This window comes from Manacus candei, unplaced genomic scaffold (assembly GCF_025592945.1).
Source record: "Manacus candei isolate 608988 ecotype Guabito, Panama unplaced genomic scaffold, ASM2559294v1 h1tg000082l, whole genome shotgun sequence".
In the NCBI taxonomy this organism is placed as follows: domain Eukaryota; kingdom Metazoa; phylum Chordata; class Aves; order Passeriformes; family Pipridae; genus Manacus; species Manacus candei.
In genome coordinates, this window is record NW_026138130.1 from 1,985,891 (window position 1) to 2,007,657 (window position 21,767).

Genomic DNA, 21,767 nt, shown 5'->3' on the forward strand with positions numbered 1-21,767 from the left:
TTATTCATTTTATTGTTGCATAGTTTTCTTCAGATGACCAGATCTCACTACTGCATTATGATTAGAGCTGCTCAAAACAGAAAAAAAAAATATATTAATGGTAAAAATTCTCAAAGGAAGAAAAGCAATGACTATAAACAAATGAGAGTAAAGAGAAGGACAGAGTGACAAAGAACACATGAAAATAAATTTCTATGGTAGTTGCAATATAGGCAGAAATAATCAGATATCTATAAAAGGGAAGATCGTTTGATTCCCAGTTTAACTGCATCTGAAAATTGTGAAGTTCACCCTGCAATGAGGTTTCTTGGTTGGGTCTTACTTGGAAGAAAACCAGAAAAGGTCAGAAAAAGTCTGAAGGCTCTAGACAGAAAAAAAAAAACTGAGCAAACCTGGAGTTACACAGAAAATGGATAATAAGATAAAATACCAGGATAGAAAAAAAAAATGTAAAAGGGAAAGAATAAAATATTTGAAAATTACTTTCTAATATCAGCATAGCATTTCACTTTGTATTCAAAGCATAGGATGGGTTCATTCTCTGACAAGGAAGGGTTCCATCTCACTTGCCAGCACAATGCCATATGGAGATTTATTGCCAGCTACAGATACCAAATACCAACAGCAGAAATAAGTGAGTTTCTATCAATTTTGTAGTTATTCAGGACTGTTACAGGAAACCATTTATCTTTTCAGTAGTGAAAAGTTTCATTTAAAAAGTATGCTAAAATTGATGCTTTTTAGCTCTCAGAGCTGATCCTTTCCATGTACTCTTCTTTATTTCCATATCCATATGCTAATGATGCTCCTCATCACCTGATTCTTTGCATATGCTAAACACTCTACAAAAAATATTGCTCCTTATTCAAACTATCTCAAAGTTTAAAAGTTTAAGGAAGAAGGAAGTATTACCAGGCCCATTTTACACAGAAAAGTTAGGCAAAGATGCCTCCATTTGGGGAGAGAGGAGTCTTGCTTGTGGATTTAACTTTCAAGTCAAGATTTCTGGCATTCTGGTAAGATGAAATCCTACCCCCATCACATGCACTAGATTTTTATGTATGACATTACAGGTTAAAATAACATCATGCTTAAGGACTGAACTTTTTTGATGGCTTACTTGGTGGCCAAAATTCAGTGATCACAGCCCCAGGATAAAAGCCAGACATTTCTGTATCTCAATCTGCTGCCTTGATTTCAATAGAAAATGAAAATCTGAGCTGACTAACAGAAATTCTCCAGTTTTCCTTCATCCCCTTCCACAATGCTTTTTCATGGAAAGTTTCAGGGGGATGTCAGAATTCATTCCTACTTTTACTTTAAGATTGCATTGCAGTTGGTAATGAGAGGTGGAAGTCTGAAATGTGAAGTGAGTACTCAGATTTTTTTGTATCATGCCATCCATATCATCATCTTTCTTGTTGTACTTTGATGAAGAAATTGCAGGAGATATTGTAAAAGGCACAGTGTGCATAGGGGGTAATAAATCTGCTGGGTGCAGATAGTCAATGGCTGCAAGTCATAATATAAAGCTTTACTCTTAGCCTCCTACCAGTTTTCATTATCAGGGAAAATTTCTATTAATGTAATCCGATAGCATCGTGTCCAAACAGCTCGGCAGTCACACATTTCATACAGCTGTCAGAAAATGATAGCCATTTAGCTTCAAGGTAAAGCTGAACTTCGAATGTTCCTGCTTTTTATCTTTGAAGCTTTGTTACTTTAGAAGATAATTATCTAATTTTGTGACCAATGATGTGTTCCCAACACATCAAATTTTAATACCCATACTACGCGGATTTCTTTTTTTTGTGGTTTGAAAATTAATGACTTGAAGGTAGCTTGACACAAAATATTCAAAGTATATTGAATAGCCAAACATTAAAATGTGACCTAGAGGAATAACAGGAACACTACATGCTGTGGCCCTGACCAAGTTTTCATAATGCCTTCCAAATAGCATTTCCACAGCACTTTTACCTAACAGGCTACAGGTACTATGACTGCATAATTTTGATTCCTGCTTTTTAGGAAAGTGAGTCAAACACTTGTTTGTGTATAAATGCACAAAGAAGTCCCTTGACAGCTACTGCAGAATAAAGTAAAGACAATAAGACATAAAACCTTTGCCAGCTGACAAACTGTTTCTGTTCAACACTAAGTTCGCTTAAGACACTGTGAGCGATAAAGATAGTAAAAGAAATGGCTAATGAAGCAACTGGGACCTGAATGGTTTGGTTTAGCCCTAGAATAGAAATGAAATTCCTGTGTTACCATTACAAATTAAAAAGTCTTCTCCTGTTCATGCAATCAACTTAGTGGAAATTACTCCTGAGACTTTATAATTATGGGAGCAGTTACATATTCCTATTGTGAGTGGAAAAAAGCCCACCTGAATATCAAACAGAAGAGAATTCATTTAAAAAGCCTACAAAGTTACCGTGAAGTATTTTAAAAGCGTTGAGACCTGATGAAGCAAAAAAATGGTAAAATATCATCTCTGCCTGGGGCCTCAGAGAGGCCTGTCATGAGTGCTGTGCCTTTCCATGCCTATGAGGAGATTATGAAGATGATGAACCAATGCTATTTAGGGAGGTGCATAGCTGGAGAAGTGACACACAGCAGTCAAATGGAAATGGAAACTTTCAGCTCAAGTAACTTCTTGTCCAGACCAGAGACAAATATTGCAACAAAAGGGGTTGTGGCATCACTGGCTGTCCTGGAAGGTTTTGGAGATCAGATTCAACACCTCAAGAATTTAGTGCTTATTTCAGCATTGATCTCGCTTTGAGCAAGATTCCAAGTTAAAAGACCCTCTACATCTTCTTCCAGAATGAATTATTCCATGATTCCAGAAATTATGAAAATCTGAGTTCCATAGTGAAAGACAGAAACACAGTTGTAGCGAGGGGGATAATTAGGGTTTGTTTCCAGAACCAGTTTTGCCAAGTTATTAGTGGTGAACACAAAAATCTGAGTTCTTAGAGTGCAATTAGAATTTTTAAATTCAGTATCACTGTATTTAAAACATTAATCAAAGGAGGTCTACTCAACTTGCACATTGCAGAGGAATGGTGTTAATGTAACACATAATCTGCCACCTGCACAAAATTCAGGAAAGTCTGAAAACACCAGATTTTGAGTACACCAAAGGAAAACATTTCATGAGACTACCACAAGCTCAAAAGCATCTTCCACCCTTTCCTAAAAACTCAGAGGAAAGCTTCAATAAGGAAACTACTTACTGTCAGTGATACATATAAACAAGCCAATTAATAAACACTCAACAGGACTCACCCATTAAATCCTGATATACTGAATTATAGATATACACTTTTCAGATTATATTCCCAATATTATGAACTAGATTAGATCACCTTATGATTTTGTTTGTTAATGGACCTGAGAACAACTTTTTCCTTTATCTTTTACTTGTTAACTTTGGTGCTCTAAGATTTCACAACCTAGTTTGAAGGATAAATAACAAAAACTATCTCTAAGTGCTTCCTGTACTGTAAAATTATTTATGAGAACATTTGGCAACAGTCTCAGAAGAAAACATTTCTCTCTAGAAAATATGCCCATTTTAAAACAGAAAAATTAAAATATAAGATAAATAAGGTAGTTCAGAAAGAGAAAGACAGGGAAAGAGACAAAGACAATAAAACATGTCGAATTAAGGAAAGCAAAAGCAAAACACAGGAGTAGGAGCAAGTGCTTAACAATGAAAACACCTACTATATTAGAAATATCTTTGATTACCTTAATGAAGTGTATTAGTTTAATTTAGAGTTCTTTCAGGAATCCTGACAGACAGAAGAAAATGGTTAGAGACAGTAGCCTGTTAAACTCTCTTGATTAAGAGTCATTGCCAGAACCTGGATGCCTTGAAGCTCCACCCAGCCAACCAAACAGGCTCTACCTAAAGAAGCAAAACTTCAGCTTAAGAAAAACTCCTCTCAGGAGTAAGAACAGTGAAGAACAAACTTTACCAAGTATCAAAAACTGTTGATGGCAAAGCACTAGAACTTGTGGCAGGTACAAAAAGAATAAACCAGGAGTTCACATCTGATTGTTTCCTTCTTTCTCATTGGGACATCACATTGTCTTACAAGCCCTAGTGAAGCTCCATTATCTTTGTATTTCATAGTTACACTTAACATAAGAACATGTCAGGAGATCCTGGAAAGCTAAACCTGTTGATGTCTTACCACGTGGGTGTTGGACTTGAAGTCCAACAAGATGTGATATGAGCAGTTTCCATCTTTATCCAACAAGTTGAGTCTAATATATTTAATATATTTATTATTCTATAGTAAAAAGCCATATATTTTAATAAGATCATTTGATTCTGTACTTATAAGGGGAAGGGAAAAGCAGTAAGCATTGCAAGCATTCAGCCAGCCTGGCCAACCTGTATAGCAATGACATCAGGGGTTTTATAACCTGGTTCTGCTCTGAAAGTTGAAGGACTCCCCAACTATGCCTTAAGGAGAAAAAGGCACGAAGATTAACAGTGCATAGATACAGACAAAGAAGAAATACAATTACTGTCATTGCTTACAGTCCAAAATAAAAGATGTAGCTCATCTTCCTACCATGCAGCAGTTCAGCAAGATCTACACAATGGCCAAAGTGCAAGAGTTCTGCGCTATTCCAGTGTTCTCACTCAGTAATAAAAAAACAAAACAAATTGATAGTAGGAAAAATTAATTACTGTATTTAAAGAGAGTTCTCATTCATCTATCATGGATATAGAGAACACATTTATATTGCCATAGTTTCTTTCATTGCAGCATCTCTACACTCCCATGTGAACAAGTCTGTCTCAACCAATCAGTCTCCTCTTTATACCATCCTCAGAAACAGCTGGTTATCAACTACAACATGAGTAATTTCACCTGTAAAGTTCTGGGAGATCTGAGGGCAGGATATTTTCAGAAGTTATCTGTCCCTGGAATTCATCACTTCTACCAAGACCGTTCCAAACTTCTCTCCAACTATGATTTTAAAAAAAGTGGGTTTGCACTGACTTCCTTTTCAAACACAAATTTTGCAGTGATTTGGTCATTCACTCTTAAGAAAGTACTTCAGCTTTACACAAATGAACTTGGCAGATACTAAAGAGGGTCACAAAAACACCCATGTAATTTTGCAAAAACATTATACATAGAAAAACCAAAATGGAGCTTCTCAAGAACAACATATTAATCAGAGTGCTTCATTAAAACCTGTCAGTGAAGCTTCTACAGCAAACTAAAATACAGCCTACCCTGTCAATATATAATTTGTGTTGTACAATGTGTAAGCACTTATTATCAGCAACAAAAAATTGTACCCTACAGAACAGTAATGACATTTGGAAGTGTAGGGTATTGATTAGCAGTTGCTTAAAAGTGAATCACCACTACACTACGGCATCTATTCATGGCTCTACATACTTCCACTGGCAAGATAATTTGCATGGAGACCAGCTCCTTTAACCTTGAAATGTAAGCATTTTCCAATACAGGATGTGAAAACAAACAACCATAAATGCATTAAGCAAGGGAATTAGCATTCGCTTCCTTTCAAGATCTGATGTTTTCCAGTTGGATTGTCCGCTCAATAATTTCCATATTAAAAGACATTACTGGAAGTGTAATGCACGCATCATAAACTTACTAAGGCCATCTCACATTTCTGTTACATACTAACAATAGAACATATTTCCTTCCAATAATACAAGTAAGAGGATCACACTCTGCTTGCAAAACCCAGGAAGACAGAAAATACTGCAAAATAGAGAGTGCTGACAGCAGAAGAGCATGGATTCAGCATGGCTTAAACCAAGACTTTCCTTTTAGTTAAAGGGAAATATAAAACATGGTGTTCGATATTCAGGCTGATTTAGACTGCATTTTAAAAACATTACCAACACAAAAAAAAAATTATTACTCCTGTCATAACATTCAAACAGGAGATGAGAGTATAGATCATTCAAGATGCAGTTCTAGCTTCACTGAAGGCAAAGAAAATTTTCCAATATCTCCAGAAAAAGCAGGACTTTACTACAAGAAAGGAGGAAAAGTTATTCTTTATTGTGGTGAGAGAGAGAACACAGTACTCCAAATTTGAGAGCACTGTGATCTTTTCCTCTACAGATCAACATACTATCTGAAAATTAGTATGGAACCCAGCAGGTTTTCTCCCCAAATACATTAGTACCACATGAATGTGTTTAACTTTTTTATTCTTGAACAAAGAAAATTAAAATATCTATCCAGAAGAATTTACATCTTTAAGTCTGCAGTTAACATTAAATACTTTAAACACACTGAAATGCTCTGTGACTAGTTTGACACGGAAAATAATCTTGTCATTCACATAGCCCAAAGATCTGTAGGAATTAAAGGGGATGGAGGTTCAAGCTCTGGAAGTTCCAAAACATCATTTGCACTAATCACCAGAATTACACCGGTTTAAGATTCTCAGATGCCTATTTCTTTATTTTCTAAGGTTTGATTTTAATTCAGTGCTAGGAGACACATTTTACACAACACAGACTTCAGGATTTTGAATTATAACAAATTAATTCCAAAGAGAGCTTTTGGTAAAGCTCCATATAATTTACCTGGCCAGTGGGATTTTACATTTGGGCTTTGGGAACTGTTGGTTTTGGTTGATGGGGGAAAGGAGTTATTGCTGTTGGTTTGGGTGTTTTTGCAGGGGAGGGTGGTATTTGTTTTGGTGGTCAGAGTTTTTTTATCATTTTTTTGAATTATAGTCATATGTCTACAGATCTTTTTACGATTTTTCTCTTATTTTTGACAGGAAAAAAACAGTATTACTTTTACAGTTTTAAAATTGCTCAGCTGGTAGAAGTTTGAATTGATACCCAAGAAGTCAGTCCCTGTCTCTCCTTTAAATTGCATGTTTCAATCCTACTGACCCCTTCCTTCAAAGCAGTAGTTGCAGTGTCTTGAGCAAAGAAACAAAGACCAAAACCCATGTACAGCTGAATAAAAGAAAGGCAATTAATGTCAAGATAATTGGACTAAACTTCTCTAAGAATTTAAGTCACCATTACACGGTTTAGAACTAAAGATAGATGTACTGTATGAATCAGATTCACCAGCTGAATGCTAATTGATCCAAATCACCCCATTACGTTAGTTTTGCACTGGCATTTCCACAGTTGTAAGAAACTCTCGAGATACAGCAGCACATCCAGTCAGTGAGATAAAATGCAATTCTGCATCTTTAAAAGTAGTAATGCTCTCCTGATGGTAAAACCTGCTTTAAGAACACACAATGATTTGAGAACTCCCAACACAATGAAGAATCTGTTGAAAGGAGTAGGCAGATGCAGACTCCAGACTGCTTCAGACCAAAGCAGCCAGTGCTTACATAACAGGGGAGGCTCCGTGAGACGACTTACATAAGGAAAATCTGAGAGAGCCCTAAACAAGCCTATCATCATTAAGAAACCTTCCTGGCAGAACCAAAAAATAAAGGGTGTTTTCACTCAGAAACTGTTCCTACATTGAAAATAAAATAATATTGACTGTTCAGGACAAAAAAAAAAATCAAGAATTATCAAAGCTCTGAATACTTAGGGGGGAGGGGGGGGAAATGAAGTCTCCTCAAAAGGAACCTGAGATAGCATAGACTGTGCTGCATGTTCAGAGAAACAGACACTGCTCTGACTTGAGAAAAGCTTTACTGTATAACAACGATTATTTGTAACATTAACAGAAGGCACATTACCTGCATTTTATGCTTTCATGTTATTATTGCTATTACTTTGCAACAGTGTGGCACTGAAAACACATTATTATCATGGACACTGTAACGTGAACAGTAGCATTCCCCAAAGTCTGTTTTTCCAAAACTCTAATCATAGCAGGTGACGTGAAGATCTCTCTGGCACCTAAGCCTCGCTTTGCATCCTAACATATGAAGCCTGGCTTTGCCAGTGGGCTGTGCTCCCTCATTTAGTCCAGGACTCACTAAACACAGAGTGTTTATGAAAGGAATGTGGAGAAGTGTCAAGATTCAAATAAGGCAGATGTCTTTTGAGAGTCTAAAGAGGATAAAAAGCACCTAAGAAACAAAATCTGAGTCAATTCTTAGCCCCAGTAGTATTTTCTGAGGTGAAGAGCGTGAATATCTCTACAGCACCAAGAAGCTTCTTGTGCACTGCCAAATCTATACGACAACTGTAAAACCTCCAGAAATCAAGCAAATTAAGAATAATACCATCCTATTTCCTCCTGTGTGTTTTTATGGTACACTCAGTGGTCTTCCATCTCTTTAAAAGCAAGGAGTAGAACACATTTAAGTGCTAATTTTGCTTAAAAGCTCATAATAATTGCTGAAGTTATTTACTGAACTATTATTATCATTTTCTGAGCTACTTGCAGCATCTGTATTGTCAATTTTGAAAAAATCATATAACTCAGTTACTTTTAGGAGGCAGAACAACATACTTGGATAAGATTATTATAATGAATAAAATAATGAAGCATTCAATTAAGATAAGGTAAGCAGTTCGGGTTTTTTCTAAAATAGTTTCAAAAAGCAACAAAAGTATTCTTACGCATCTTTTATAAACTCAAAAGGTGTTTATAAACTCATTTGGTGTTCACAGTACAGCAAGACTTCAGAATTGTAACAACTAAATCAATATGCACAGCTATAACCTGGCAAATTTTTGCTTTACTGAGTATCTCATAACTTTATTTGCTCAATGAAATTTTAGTATGGGTCAACTGACTCTTAATGTGCAAAGCATTTGGGCAGGAGAGACTGTCAGTCATGTCTCGATTTCAAGTGCATCACTCTGAAAGTAGTGCTCACCATGTATGCTGACAAAATGAATTAAGTAACCTTTACATTAATTTTTCATTTAGCAAGCCTTTATTAAACTAAATGGTACTCCAAAGCAGCTGGCTATTGAGAAATCTATACTGCCCAGAGCCATAATCATACATACATTTGATATCTTCACTTGTTTAATGATGCTTAATTCATAATCAGGAAATGTGGATTTCTCCAGTAATATCAGAAGTCTCACTGCTTCTAAAAGTGGAATCTAGACTTTAAAATGACATGGACTCTGATCACCCAGAGCCCACAGTAAACACCAAACAGATTCTTCTTGCCTGGCTAGTGGGGACAGAGAGGGTGGAAAAAAAAGGCATTTGCATTTACAGCCCTCCTGTGCTATCACCTCCTTAGCTCTTATGACAACTTCTGTCACTGACTTTGCATGTTGAAAACGCTTGCAAATCTTGAAGTTTGGTATGGTTTACGAGCTTACAGAAGAAATATAAATCAGAACAATACAAGAAATACACGTTTAAGTCATCTGTCGTCCAGGCTCATTTGCCACGACCACCAGCAGGAAATAGCAAGCTTAAACAAACAGAGATGCTTGGAATTCTAAATAAAAATGAAAAGCAACAGAGATCTTATAAAAATTACTGTGACCAGAAGAGAAAAAAAAAGAAAAAAAAAAAACAACAGATGATGTGACAGAGGACTTAAAATGCTCTAAACACCTGCAAACATGCATTTTGTCTTTTTCATTCAACAGTGAAATATCATAACAAAAGCAAGAAACAAAAGCAAAATAGCTTGTAATGAATATACACTGTCCACCTTCAAAAACAGGAGCACAGGGTTGTTAGTGAAACAGAAAGGATGCTGATGAAAAGGTAAAATGAATAGCTTCCAATTACCTTCAGTTATAACAACCAATAGGAAGCAATCTTACTACTTCAGAGGGGAAAAAAAACATTACAGAAAGGATGGCAGCAATATCTACCATGAGGAAGAGAAGAACAATTCAGGATCTCACACTGATTCTTCGTGGATTTTAGCAAGATTGTAAAACACGGTATATTCCATATACACCATATTCTTCTAGGAAATGTTGGGCTATCTGTATTTGGTAGGTTTAATTTTTAAAGTCTTTTTTTTTTTTACACAAAAATGGCTGTGCATGGAACAGTTCCAAAGTTAAATAAAGATACTTGTTTGTTATGGCCCAATAAAAAAATTAAAGCCTTTTAATAATACCTTAGTAGAAACTAATCAAAACTGAAAGATCCATCTGCTTTTAAATTAAGGGTGTTCGTACAAAACCGTGACAATGTAAGACTACACAGACTTTAAAGAATGTGAGATAGAAGTATAATAGATATTGAGTGTCCAGGTTTTCAGAATAAAATGAAAGTTAGCCCAACATGCTGAAGTGAAGCCATTTAAAGGCCCTGAAAGGCACTAAGAGACCTCAAATATTTTTGTTCTTAATAGCTCCATATTTTAGCTTAGTAAAATTCATATTTTACAGTCCTGGGTACACGACTCTGAAAAGACAGATACTGCTAAGGAACTCATATGCCTTTGGCAATTAAGTTAGTTGCCTTAAATGTGTTAAAAATGATAGCACAAGCTTTTTATTTCAGCTGCTACATATACTGTCTGTTACATAATTTCACACATATATAAGCCTTTCAAAATAAATGCTACAAGCTCAATGAATAATTTCCTTTGAAATCAGACAAAAAATAAAATTAGTGGTACTCAGAATTAAAAATCATGTCTACAAAAAATCAGCAGAAATATATGTGTTGACTGAGTGCTCTAATCAGTGAATGTCTCAATGTTTTTCCATTTACATATTGCATTTCGAGGATCACATATTCAATGCCTCAAAATCACAGTCTTATTTTTAACATATTCCTCTTGGTCTCATATTTTTTCAGCAACTGTGGTAAAAATAAATCATCTATAATACAGAACTTTACTATAGGTTGCACATTTAAATTAGAGTAGACACAGTCCTTGATGTACCTAATACTCAAATCTGCTTTTTCATTACCCTCTGCCCCAATTACGTGGACTTATACCAATTTCTCAAGTTTTTGCAATACTTCACCAGCTTATTACCCAGCTGTGCAGCTGAGCAAGAAGATAACCACATTCATTCCCCTTATCTGTAATGATGTAATACATCCCAGCACTGGGTTGAGATGATTGGGGGAATAATGGGATTGTAAAAACTGCAGAGATGACAAACAACAGTGCAGCCGCCTTCTCCCTGATACAGTGGATTGCGAACAAACAGCACAGGGTGAAATAACACAAGATGCACTAATTCTGCTCCTCGAATGAAGTTAATATTTTTCATAAGAAACAGCTGTTTCTGCACAGAAACATCATCATCACAATGCAGCAACCAGATTAAATACCTGCAACCCGGGCTGAAGCCCAGGTTTCAAGAAATAAAAGTGTCGGAGTTTACTTTCTAATGATGAAAAAAAAAAAAAAAAAGAAGTCATCCAAACTGAAAAATATCAGTTTAACCAAGGACTCCACAGATAGTGCAGTGCAATGTAAGAGCCATCAGGGACTAGTATGCAATACAAAAATAGATCTTGGACAAAAGCACGTACAGCACTGCTTTCCTAATCATTTAAAAAATTAAATCTGCCTCCATTTTCTCTGTTAAAACCTTCCTTATTACAGCTGAAGAAATCCTTACCTTCTGCAGGAGCTGGGAACCTGAGTATTTGGCTGCAATAGATTTGATCTCTCCACCAAATGCTGAGGCCCAGAGCTTTACACTGTGAAGAAAAAAAAAAGAGACAGGAAGAAATGTAATACACATGTCATAGCAAAGCAACCCAGACTGTAACAGCTTCAGCTGCACTCACAAGGATCCCAGCAATTTTGCATTAGTGAGCTCACTAAGGAACCCAAGCAGAGCAAAAGATCAGTGAAGCTGCTCAAGTATAAGCACAAAGTAGACACTGTGCTAAGGTAAGGCCTCTGATATGAAACTACCAACCTGCACTGTTAAAACTTAAAGAATCAACTTGTACAGAAACATGCTTTGGCACAACATAACATACATCCATTGAAAGGAAAGCAGCAGATAAAATGGCAAAACGTTTATCTGAATGGTAAATTCCCACAAGAGAAAGAGTTAACAGCATCAACTTCAGTAAATACAAGCATTTAAGACTCTGTGGCCACATACTCCACAACACGAGCTCCTACAATAAAAATCAAAGTAGTGCTGAGTGCCTTAGAGACTCCCACTTTAAACACAGCTCACAGGGGAGCAAAGGTGCCCTGAACAGTCAAACATCTGCAATACAAAAACATAAGAACTTGAGCAGTCAAGTTCTTACCCTGGAACATGGTCCTGAGAGGAATAGCATGAAAGCACTTACACAGACAAGGGGATCTGCTGCTCCGATCCAACCACATCCACTAAGGCTGTGTTAAAAGCTGTCCAGAAGATAAAGAAAACCCCCCCAAAAGCCCGAAGAAGATTCAGATTTTCTGCCATTGTGCCTCTCTGTGCCTGGAAAGATTTGGGGAAATTCGAGTGAACCTGAGTTCAGCAGCAGTAGGGTTTTGCTTCTACAGCCTCTTTCCCCACTCTTGCCCCTTCCACTAGAACAACACTGGAGAACAATCACAGCTCCATCCTCATCCCTCCAAAGAATGACCCTGTGTAATGGAAGGAGTGGACCAGAAGCAAAGCTCTAGTGACTTGAAAACTATTGTGTCCCTGGTAACAGCAAAGCGTTTTCCAGCACTACTGCAGCCACTTGCATGTAGTTCTTTACAACTCCGCAGTCAGCAGTGTGCTGAAGTTACTTCAGTGACCTACTGCTGCTCCAAAGTGCCCTTAGCAGCAAGAAAGCAGACTATTGATTCCAACTGGGGAGGCTGTCTTCTTGCAATTACTGCTCACTTCGCAAATGGAAAGCTGCCTAGAGTTCTTCTCCTTTCCCGCGCCGATAACCTCCAGCCTTCATCCCAGATCAAGTCAGCCAGTGCATTGGATCAGTGGAGCAGGAGCAGCAGCCTTTTAACGGGATAGCGCGGAGACAGAGAGGCAGGCACAGGAGGAGCTGGACCAGAGGGAGGGTGCCTCTGTACGGCAAAAGCAGAGAAAGTCTGGAGGAGCGGAAAGTGTAGTTGAGCCCTTCCAGGACGGCGAGAAGAGAGCGCTGCACATTGCCGGGGGCTGAGCCAGGGAGGGCTCGGCAGGGCTGGCAGGGGCGGGGGGTGGAGGCCGTGCACACCCACCGGAGACCCGGCCAATTCAGACAGGGCACCGCTGCGTGACAAGCATCTGTCTGTCACACAGCCCGGAGAGGCGAAGGATGGCCGGAGCTCAGCCCTTGCACTGCCGGGAGCGCGGAGCATCCCGGCCGCGGCGCCGCACCGAGGGCGCAGGCAGGCGGAGGGAGGAGAGCAGCGGTCCCCGCCGAGGCAGCATCGCCGAGGAGCGGGAGCGGCGGGTTCCCGGAGCGAGCCCCGGGTTTAGGTCAGGCTCGCACATTTAATTGAGTCATATATGTATAGCACGTCCTTGTGCATAAAGGCACGTTTTGCTGCTTCCTCCCACGCCGGAGCGCCGCAGCGAGTCACTATCCGAGAGATCCCGACTAGCGAAGGCTTATGAATGAAAAGAAATGCAGCATAAGTAAATCAATGCGGGCTGACTCCAGCCTATGAATAAATTATTAATTTGTGCTCATAGAAGAATCCTCTTGATATAGCAAATATAGGATTACAAGCTCCTCCACTGAGAGCGCAGTGTGGGGATCAGAAGGGATTGGTCCAGGTCTTTTTGTTGTTGCGTTTTAAAATCTACCCTCCCTCCTTTTGCTTTTATTCTTCTCCCTCTGCTTTTTTCTCACCTTCTTCTCCACTAAATGCACAGATTTAAAATAGCAATGAACTTTAATGTAAATAAGTACGGCAAGACCTGAAGATGGTCTGAGCGTGGGCTGAGTCATCCTTGCATCACACAATATAGCTCGTGTCCGCTCTAGAATTCTAGTTTCTCCCCTCTGTAGTTAGAATTAACACCTCAAAATATTCACTCTGCCTTTCTATACCGTTCTTGTCTTGTTTAACATTTTCTGTCTTGAAGCTTAAAATGTAGTACCTGTATTTTTTTCCACATTAGCATTTCTAAGAGCACTGAACAGTTTGCTTTAAATATCAAAACCTCTATTCAACACCTGGCTGACAAAAGCGTTCTCATTTCTCAGAAGACACTAGGAGTTTAAAGACAGAAAGACCATCTTATGGGAACTGTGTAGAGCAGAGTAGCACAGTACCCTGCAACTTTTACCACCCACCATGAACAGTAAATAGATCATATTTCTCTCTGTACTATTACCTTCATACAAAGGCAATAAAGCAAATTTTGTTAAAAGTGATATTTATTTTGTGTATCACTCAATTTTGAAAGAGCTATTATTATCTGTGCTGTTACTGCGGATTTTCTCAGCAGTGTTTTAAACATGCTGCCATGTCACCAGGTGTTCAGCTTACCTACAGGCAGCAAGGTAAAAATGCACATGGCTGACTAACAGTATATAATAAATTATGTGCCCCTTTGAACATATTACATAAACAATAGTATCTTTTCAAGCTAAGAACTAAACGGGAATGGTGGATTGCCTCAGTATTTGTGCTGTTTAGCTCTTTTTACATGCTAAACAACATCAGGAAAGAAATTCTAAGGCTCATTTTGTGAGACTTAAACTGTTTTTACATTAACACAGATCCTTATCTGCTTCAAGTCAACACAGTGCCCTGGTGACAAGTAACAGCTAGCTTCATTTTTCAAAGAACTACTGGAAGCCCTAGAAACTTTTTGAAAGCACATACAAGGTGCCTGCATTCAACAGGCCTGAGAAATTTAAAATGTATTAAACCTGCCACTAATCATTGGCAAGAAAAGGTGATAAAGTCACTTGTCAGACCTTGACTTTATTTACATCTATCATACATTCAATACGACATCAGATCTACAGTTTATTAATTTGGTGTGTGTGTAACCGGACATTCACATCTGTTTAATACTGAAATCCTGAATATACTATTGCTAGTCTAAGGAAAAAAATTCACTTGAAAAAGAAATTTTTACTTGATAGCACAAGCATGTCCACCTTCTTTTTTGTTAACAAACATTTGTGTGCACTATACCATAGAGTGCTTTCAGCATCTTTCATTAATGCACAGTGGTTATGCCCGTGCAGCAAATCAGTTCTTCTCGATAATTCAGTGAATGGGAAGCAAGGCTGTACCATAACACACAAACCACTGGAAGTGGCACCACACTGTCACACTATTGCATCCTGGCCTGACCACTACTGACTATTCCTAATATGCAGATCACTGCAGTCTTGACAGACAGTCTAAAATTTTTGTCAGCATTTTCCCCACACTGTTCTCACAAGGATGCAAGAAACCCTCCCTAAGTGGGTTTTCTAAGGAAGGACCAAGGAAAACAGAAAAAATAAGTGATAAGTTCTGCTGAAGGGTTTCAGTCCTTTATATTGGGGATAGAGCAGTGTGCTTCATTATTCAGTGCAGCCTTATGACGTCCAGGAGCAAAAGCAGCAGAAAGCTAAGTTTCAAAGAAGCATAGTAATGAATTTACCTTTTGGAAGTAATGTAGCATTTCTATCGTGTCCTTATGCTGTAATAGATAACTGCTAAATCTGGAATTATGGCTGATTCCACTAAAAAAAATGTATGTACAAATGAATGGCCAGAGAAGGAAAATGTTTATGCTTAAAGCAAATTTATATTCTGAAACCAAAGTGCATCTTTGCAGTAAGTTCAGGTGAGTTACTTGCGCGGCAGTGGTCTCAGAAGCAGAGCTCCCCATACAAGTGTATTAAGTTGGATTGCTCTGCTCCTGGTCCCCCATTTTTAAGGGATAAAAATAGCATCTAATTTCCTACTGTCTTTGATGATCAAGCACAATGGTGCATTTTAGTATCTCACAGATAATGAAAGCTGTTTTCCCCATGAAAGCAGAAAGAAAATTTGGACGCGTGAATCAATGTTATAATAGAAAGTCACAGACATGGTCAGAGAAACTTGATGAATTCCCAAAGGTTTTTCAGAGGGCCACATTTGGGAAAATAACCAAGGGATTTGGTGTGGAGAAGGAACCAAAAATAGCAAACAAACCAACCCACTCCAAACAACAAAAAATACCCACAAACAAACAAAAAATCCAGGTCAAAGGTAATGTGTAATATGAGACACAAAGCCTTGGACACAAAGGCTGAAGCAGGAAATACAGACCCAGGGAAATACACACAGTAACTACCTGATGAATTAATCCCATTGTTCTTTCCTCTGTCTATCTTAGATATATTGACACTTTCAAAAGAGTGTAGAAGTAGGGTCACATTTGCATCATCAGAACATACTTTGAGGTGTGTGATTAGACACGTATCAGGCCCTAATAAAAGTCAGTCGAGAGGCATAGAGAGAAAAGAACATATGGTGAAGGGGAGAAGAGTAGGAGGAAACGATATAATTAACAAAAATGTTTATTGTATTTCTTTTTTCAGATGCTTATCTACAATGAGTTCTAAATAGAAGTAATAATGCAGAAGGTTAAAGTACTAAAAACCTTGCTCAAGATGTAAGCCACCTCTACTGGAAGTTAATTTTTTAAAAGAATACAAGAAAGGAAATACGTCAGTTTGTCTATATTCTATATATATTAGAAAACTCAGATACTGCAAAAATAGGAGAGTTCTAACTACTCTGCATAGTGTGGTGTTAATACCTGCTGTGTACTGTATTCCTCTGCAATTCTAAATACTAAGATTGTAGTCCTCAAATGTATTCTACATAATGACTTTTTTTTTTGGGGGGGGGGGGGGGGTAAAAGATTAAAATGGTCCTTCTCCCCCCTTTTCCCTTTTCTGAAATACCTCTCTTGAAACATTCTCTCTTAAAGAAAGGCACTGGGAGGGTAAAAAAAAGGAAGTGAAGGGATATAGCCACCCCATGCAATGAAAAATTTAATAGAATGTCCTGTATGCAACTTTCCCTTACTTTTCTGCAAATATAATGTTTCACATACACATGGAAAATGGAAAAAGGAGAAGAAGAGGGATAGTGAAAGCCATCTCAGCTTTGCAAAGCTTGAGATTGTCAGATGAAAGGCAAAAGCTGAAGGTTCTGAATTTATTATTTGGAAACAACTCAGTGGTGGAAGGATTCATCAAGCAGTGTTCACATGCTGTGAGAACACAGGCTCACTTGTTTCAAGCGATCTGTACATCTGAGAAAGGGAAAGAGACTGCACATTAGGCCTGTTCTATAGAGATTTAACATATGTAGACATATTCTTAGAATTTTATAAAGGTCCCACGTGTATAAATCTAAGTGTTTCACTGGTGTGGAAATGCCTACTTATTGACCGATTCCAACCCACTTACAACAAAGATTGAGGTCAAGCAGCATCACTTACTGGATTAAATGAACACAATTCCACATAATGGGTATTGTCTTGTAGAAATAAAAATGCTGCAAAAATTCCAAACCACATCAGTATTTTGTATGCAACTTTACAATATTATCATCTTGTTTGTATATACTGGTCAGGTCAAATCAAGCACTAACATTTCATTCATGAGAATATTAAGGGCATATACAACCTATGTTTCTGAAGATGTTTAAAAATACTGGCTGCGCTCAGAATTGGTAGGAGGCGAGTACAGCATTTTAGGTTACTGTCACGTTATCTTTAGCACACTTCAACACCAAATAAACCTCACAGTTTGCCACTAACCCCCAAGGAACCCGTGGTTAATTTAGCTTCTACAAAGCCTACGATCAGCTGGCTTTCACATCTCCACAAGGAGTTAAAATGCAAAAGAGCAAAGCATTATCACATCCCAGCCTATGAGAGCTCACACTGCATGGCAAGCTAGAATGCTTTAAGCTAATTATGTTTATAGCTAACCAAATCCAATTTCAGCAGTCCACTGTAGCTCTAGTCTGTTAGTGCCATTTTGCATAAGCTTCATTTATTTTGAATTTTCAACTATTAAGACAAAGTCTACATTTAGTTTCTTTTGAGTGTTTCATGCTAGGAAGCGAACTCTTCTCTAAGCAAATAAATTACCTTTTTACTACCGAAGTTAGTGCTAGGTTGCAAATGTTAATGCTTTCAAATGCATTCAAAATGCTTAAAAACTGAAGATAGGACTTAAAAACGAGAAACTGTAATTAAGAGCTCTAACATAATGGACAGAATACTATGGAAACAAGCCTACCTAGCATTCTTTCTCTGATGATGAAAAAATGAAGACTAGAGGTTGCAACATATTTAAGTGCTAATCTATTACTGTCTCCACACTAGAATGAGCCTCTAGACATATCCATAATGGCCTGTAAATGTTCACCCAAACCTTGCAAATTCCTCAGAGCCACTTTAAGGGACCCTTGTCAAAGCCTTAAGTACAGACTTCAAAGTTAAGGAAATGCATTGCTTTTACTTCAGATCTTGGCATGATTAGTGACACATAAATACCGGGTACCAAAAATGATGTTATTGAAGGGGGAGGAAGGAGAAAATGTCCCTGAACAGCCACTTTCTGAAGAGTGCCTTTTGCAGTGGGAGATGAAGTGTCATCTATTGACCCACTGGCATCAGGGAGGTTAAGCTTCCAACCACTCAGCTGAAAGCCACCTGCAAAATGCAGACCAGCATTTAATTATTTTCAAAATAACATCCTTATTGCCAAGTTGAAAAATATAACGTGGCTTTTGATCCAAGAAACAGTGCTATGTCAAGTAATTATACAAAGCCATAAGGTACTTCAGAGGCCTATAATTCTGTCACTCTCCAATTAATTCCTGCATCACAAGTATGAATTTTGTGGTGGTAACGTGATTTTTATGAAGTCCTGAATATCAGATCAAGAAACTGGCAGTGTAGTCAACACAGTGCTACTTATTGATGTTACAGAGAATTAATTTTGTATAATGCTATGGCAGCAGTTGCTAACCTGTGATCCACCTCCACTCTATCGCTTTGTTGAGCCTTGTTCATTTATTGTGAACACTGACTGATCCTAAAAATCAAAGTCATCTCAAAAGGCTACTGGAAATAGCATATATTAAAAAGTAACACATTATTGTAATGAATTCCATTAAATTGTTGCATAAAGAAAAATAATATATATCAACATAACACAGTGTCCTGTGAGAATATTTGACTTAAATATCTGATCACAATGCAGAGAAAAGCTACCAAGAATTATCAAAAGACAAACAGGTTTCAATAAGTCTAAAATAGTAGTAGGAAGCACTAAGCAAATTTCGTAACTATTCAGAGTCTGAAACCGATCTAACTTCAAGAATAGTGCAGGCAATTCGTTAATTGTCTCAAAGTCACAACAGCAACCTGATAAAAACTACTTAAGACTTGCTACTTTCTGCAAATCAAATTTCACTTCTGCAGTGGTTACTTCACTTTGCATCTTTTTCCACCAGTGCAAGTGGCTACTTGTTCTATGAGCATTAGTCGAAACCTTGTTGCTGTAGACAAATGAAATAATTTGTTATTAGGGCATTTCTATAATACCCTTAGTCAGGGGAAAAAGTGGGCATGGGCATAATGAATGATTTACATCACACAAAATAATACTCTGACACAGAAAAAAAAAAATACAAGGTAGTCTCTTACTCTGAGGTTTCAAATTCTGGCTTGTGTATAGTGGTCAAATTGTACTTCTACTTTAATAATACATTACATTGCATGGAAAGCTCATGACTTTACCTGCTGAAGAATAGTAGATTTACCAGGTGGTTGTGGGTTTTTTTACAATACATTAAAGCATGATTATGCTTAAAATATGCAAAGTAAAAGCAAAATTGATACCCATAAATATACTAATAAGTGTTAGGTAAAATATTTGCCAGAGCATGCATTTCTATTTTCCAGGCTGTTAATCCATCATAGTGTCACTAATATTGCAACAGACACACTCCGACTGCTGTGCTTATTACTTTTTAATGTATCACTCCATTTTAAACATTAATACTAACAAGTTCAGGCCATAATATAGCCATCCTTCCTATCTGTAAAAAGAAAATTAAAAAAAATCACCATCCACAAATGCCAGTTTATACTACAATTCTACTTAGAAGCGCACAATACTAGATAGATTTTGGAAAAACACAAGAAAAATAAGCAAAATTCTGAACCAAACTTCTTATTGCCAGGTGTTATCCCACCCCAAGGTTTCGTGGGTTTGAGGGCTGAGGGTTTTGTGGGTTTCTGTTTTTGTTTTGGGAGTTTTGTGTGTCATGAAAACACATTTGCTTAATCTACTGTTGGGACCAATACATTAGGTTTAGATAATGGATTCAATGTGATATTTGACCAAGGGCCAGTGACACCACCCCTGAACCCAAAGGGGATGTTTTGTCACATGTGCCATTTGTGTCTTTCAAAGAACAACACAAAACGTTTGTGCAGTTCTCAGCTCTCTGCCTCTCAGACATTACTGGCAATAACTCCCTCCATTCAATAGAGGATGAAATTCTTATCTCTCCCCAAACTGGTATTTTTTTAATTAGTTGAGGGTTGCTGGAAAGAAAAAAGGCAACAGGGTAGCTTGTCAATCTTAACAAAAATAGTTTAAGAAAGACATCAGACCACAAGAGCTCCTCCTGAGCATTATACTAGCCTGATGCATGATTTGATACATGAAAACTAAGGCTCCCTATTTTTCCTCCAATACATTTATTCCCCCACCATTTTGTTTTCCATTTCTCATCTTTATCTATTGCAAGTCCCACTTTTCCAAACCACAGAATGATATTGCCCATTTTCTCACTAAAAACACATACAATTCCCTAAATAGTTTTCCAGCCACTTTGATCCCTCAATTCAATGCTTCCATCCTCCTTTATAAATTTAGTGAAGGTTATTTCACCCTAGATACCCTTCTGACTCCTGCAAACTGTTGCCCGTATTCTGACTGTGGGAGAAGAGGAAGCCACCAAAATCACAGCCTGTGCTCAGTTCTGTATCAAATTACCATAAATCCAAACTGCAGAAGCTGCTCAGTCTCCAGAACAGGAGGTGCCAGAACTCCATGAAAAGCCTTCCTCACACAGTGCACTGTGCTGCTGTGACACTTGACTCATAACCAAGGGTTAAAATCACAAGCTCCTAAGAGCACCTATTGCCACTCCCCACCAGTGAGACCACTGACCTGCTCATCAGTGCACTGTTAATTTACTTGGGTCTTTTTCTCACCAGAGAATTTCCACCTGAGGTGTCATCTGTTTGCACTGTTTAAAATTCTCCTCCCAAGCAGTTCTTCTGGGAAACTCCTTACTTCACTTCAAGCTTTACAAATCTAAAGTCAGATCTTTTTAGTTACAAAAGAAAAGCAATACTGTACAGGCTTTTTGTTATTAAGGAAAAGAATTAATAATTATCACTACAACACTTCAATAGCACTTCTTTTTAACAGTTTTGTGCTAGTAGTCAGACACAGAAACTCCATTTATGGGGATGCTTCATATCTACTCACTTTTTACTTCACGTGCTAATCATTACACGTACTTCAGCACATTTATATTGTAGACACTTTTGCAATCACAGTAATGATTTAATTGTTTATTATCTCCTATACGTAGAAAAAACAAAACCTTTGAGAAGATTAAAGAATTACAAGATGTCCATGTTTTATACATGTTTATATAAACATGTAAAAAAATGGTTGAATATTAGAAATCATTGGTAAGTCAGCATTCTTGAAATGTTTTATCAAGATGCTGCACCATGCCCTTCAAAGCTGGGGCTATTCTCTCACTTCCAGATAATGATTTTCCCAAGTACTCAGGCCCAATGCAAACACTTTTTAGTATAGCCTAAGACAGCTTCTCCATGCAAACTGTGCTCCCTA

General features: G+C 37.7%; 1 protein-coding gene across 8 annotated transcripts in view; it reads right to left on the reverse strand.

Annotated features, from left to right (window-relative positions):
- Nucleotides 1-21,767, reverse strand: part of CACNA2D3 (calcium voltage-gated channel auxiliary subunit alpha2delta 3) — a 482,761-nt gene that overhangs the window by 389,958 nt on the left and 71,036 nt on the right. For 4 of the 8 annotated variants that reach the window (XR_007908333.1, XM_051811534.1, XM_051811535.1 and 1 more), the window contains exons 1-2: nt 12,228-13,450; nt 11,534-11,615 (exon numbers count right to left, since the gene is read on the reverse strand). Coding sequence is in view for 3 of the 8 variants with exons in the window: in XM_051811534.1 (XP_051667494.1) it covers nt 11,534-11,615; nt 12,228-12,346 (201 nt within the window). In the remaining 5 variants the exon portion in view is untranslated. Of the gene's footprint in view, nt 1-11,533; nt 11,616-12,227; nt 13,451-21,767 lie in introns of those variants that run through there. The other 4 variants (XM_051811537.1, XM_051811536.1, XM_051811538.1 and 1 more) reach the window with 2 other exon arrangements.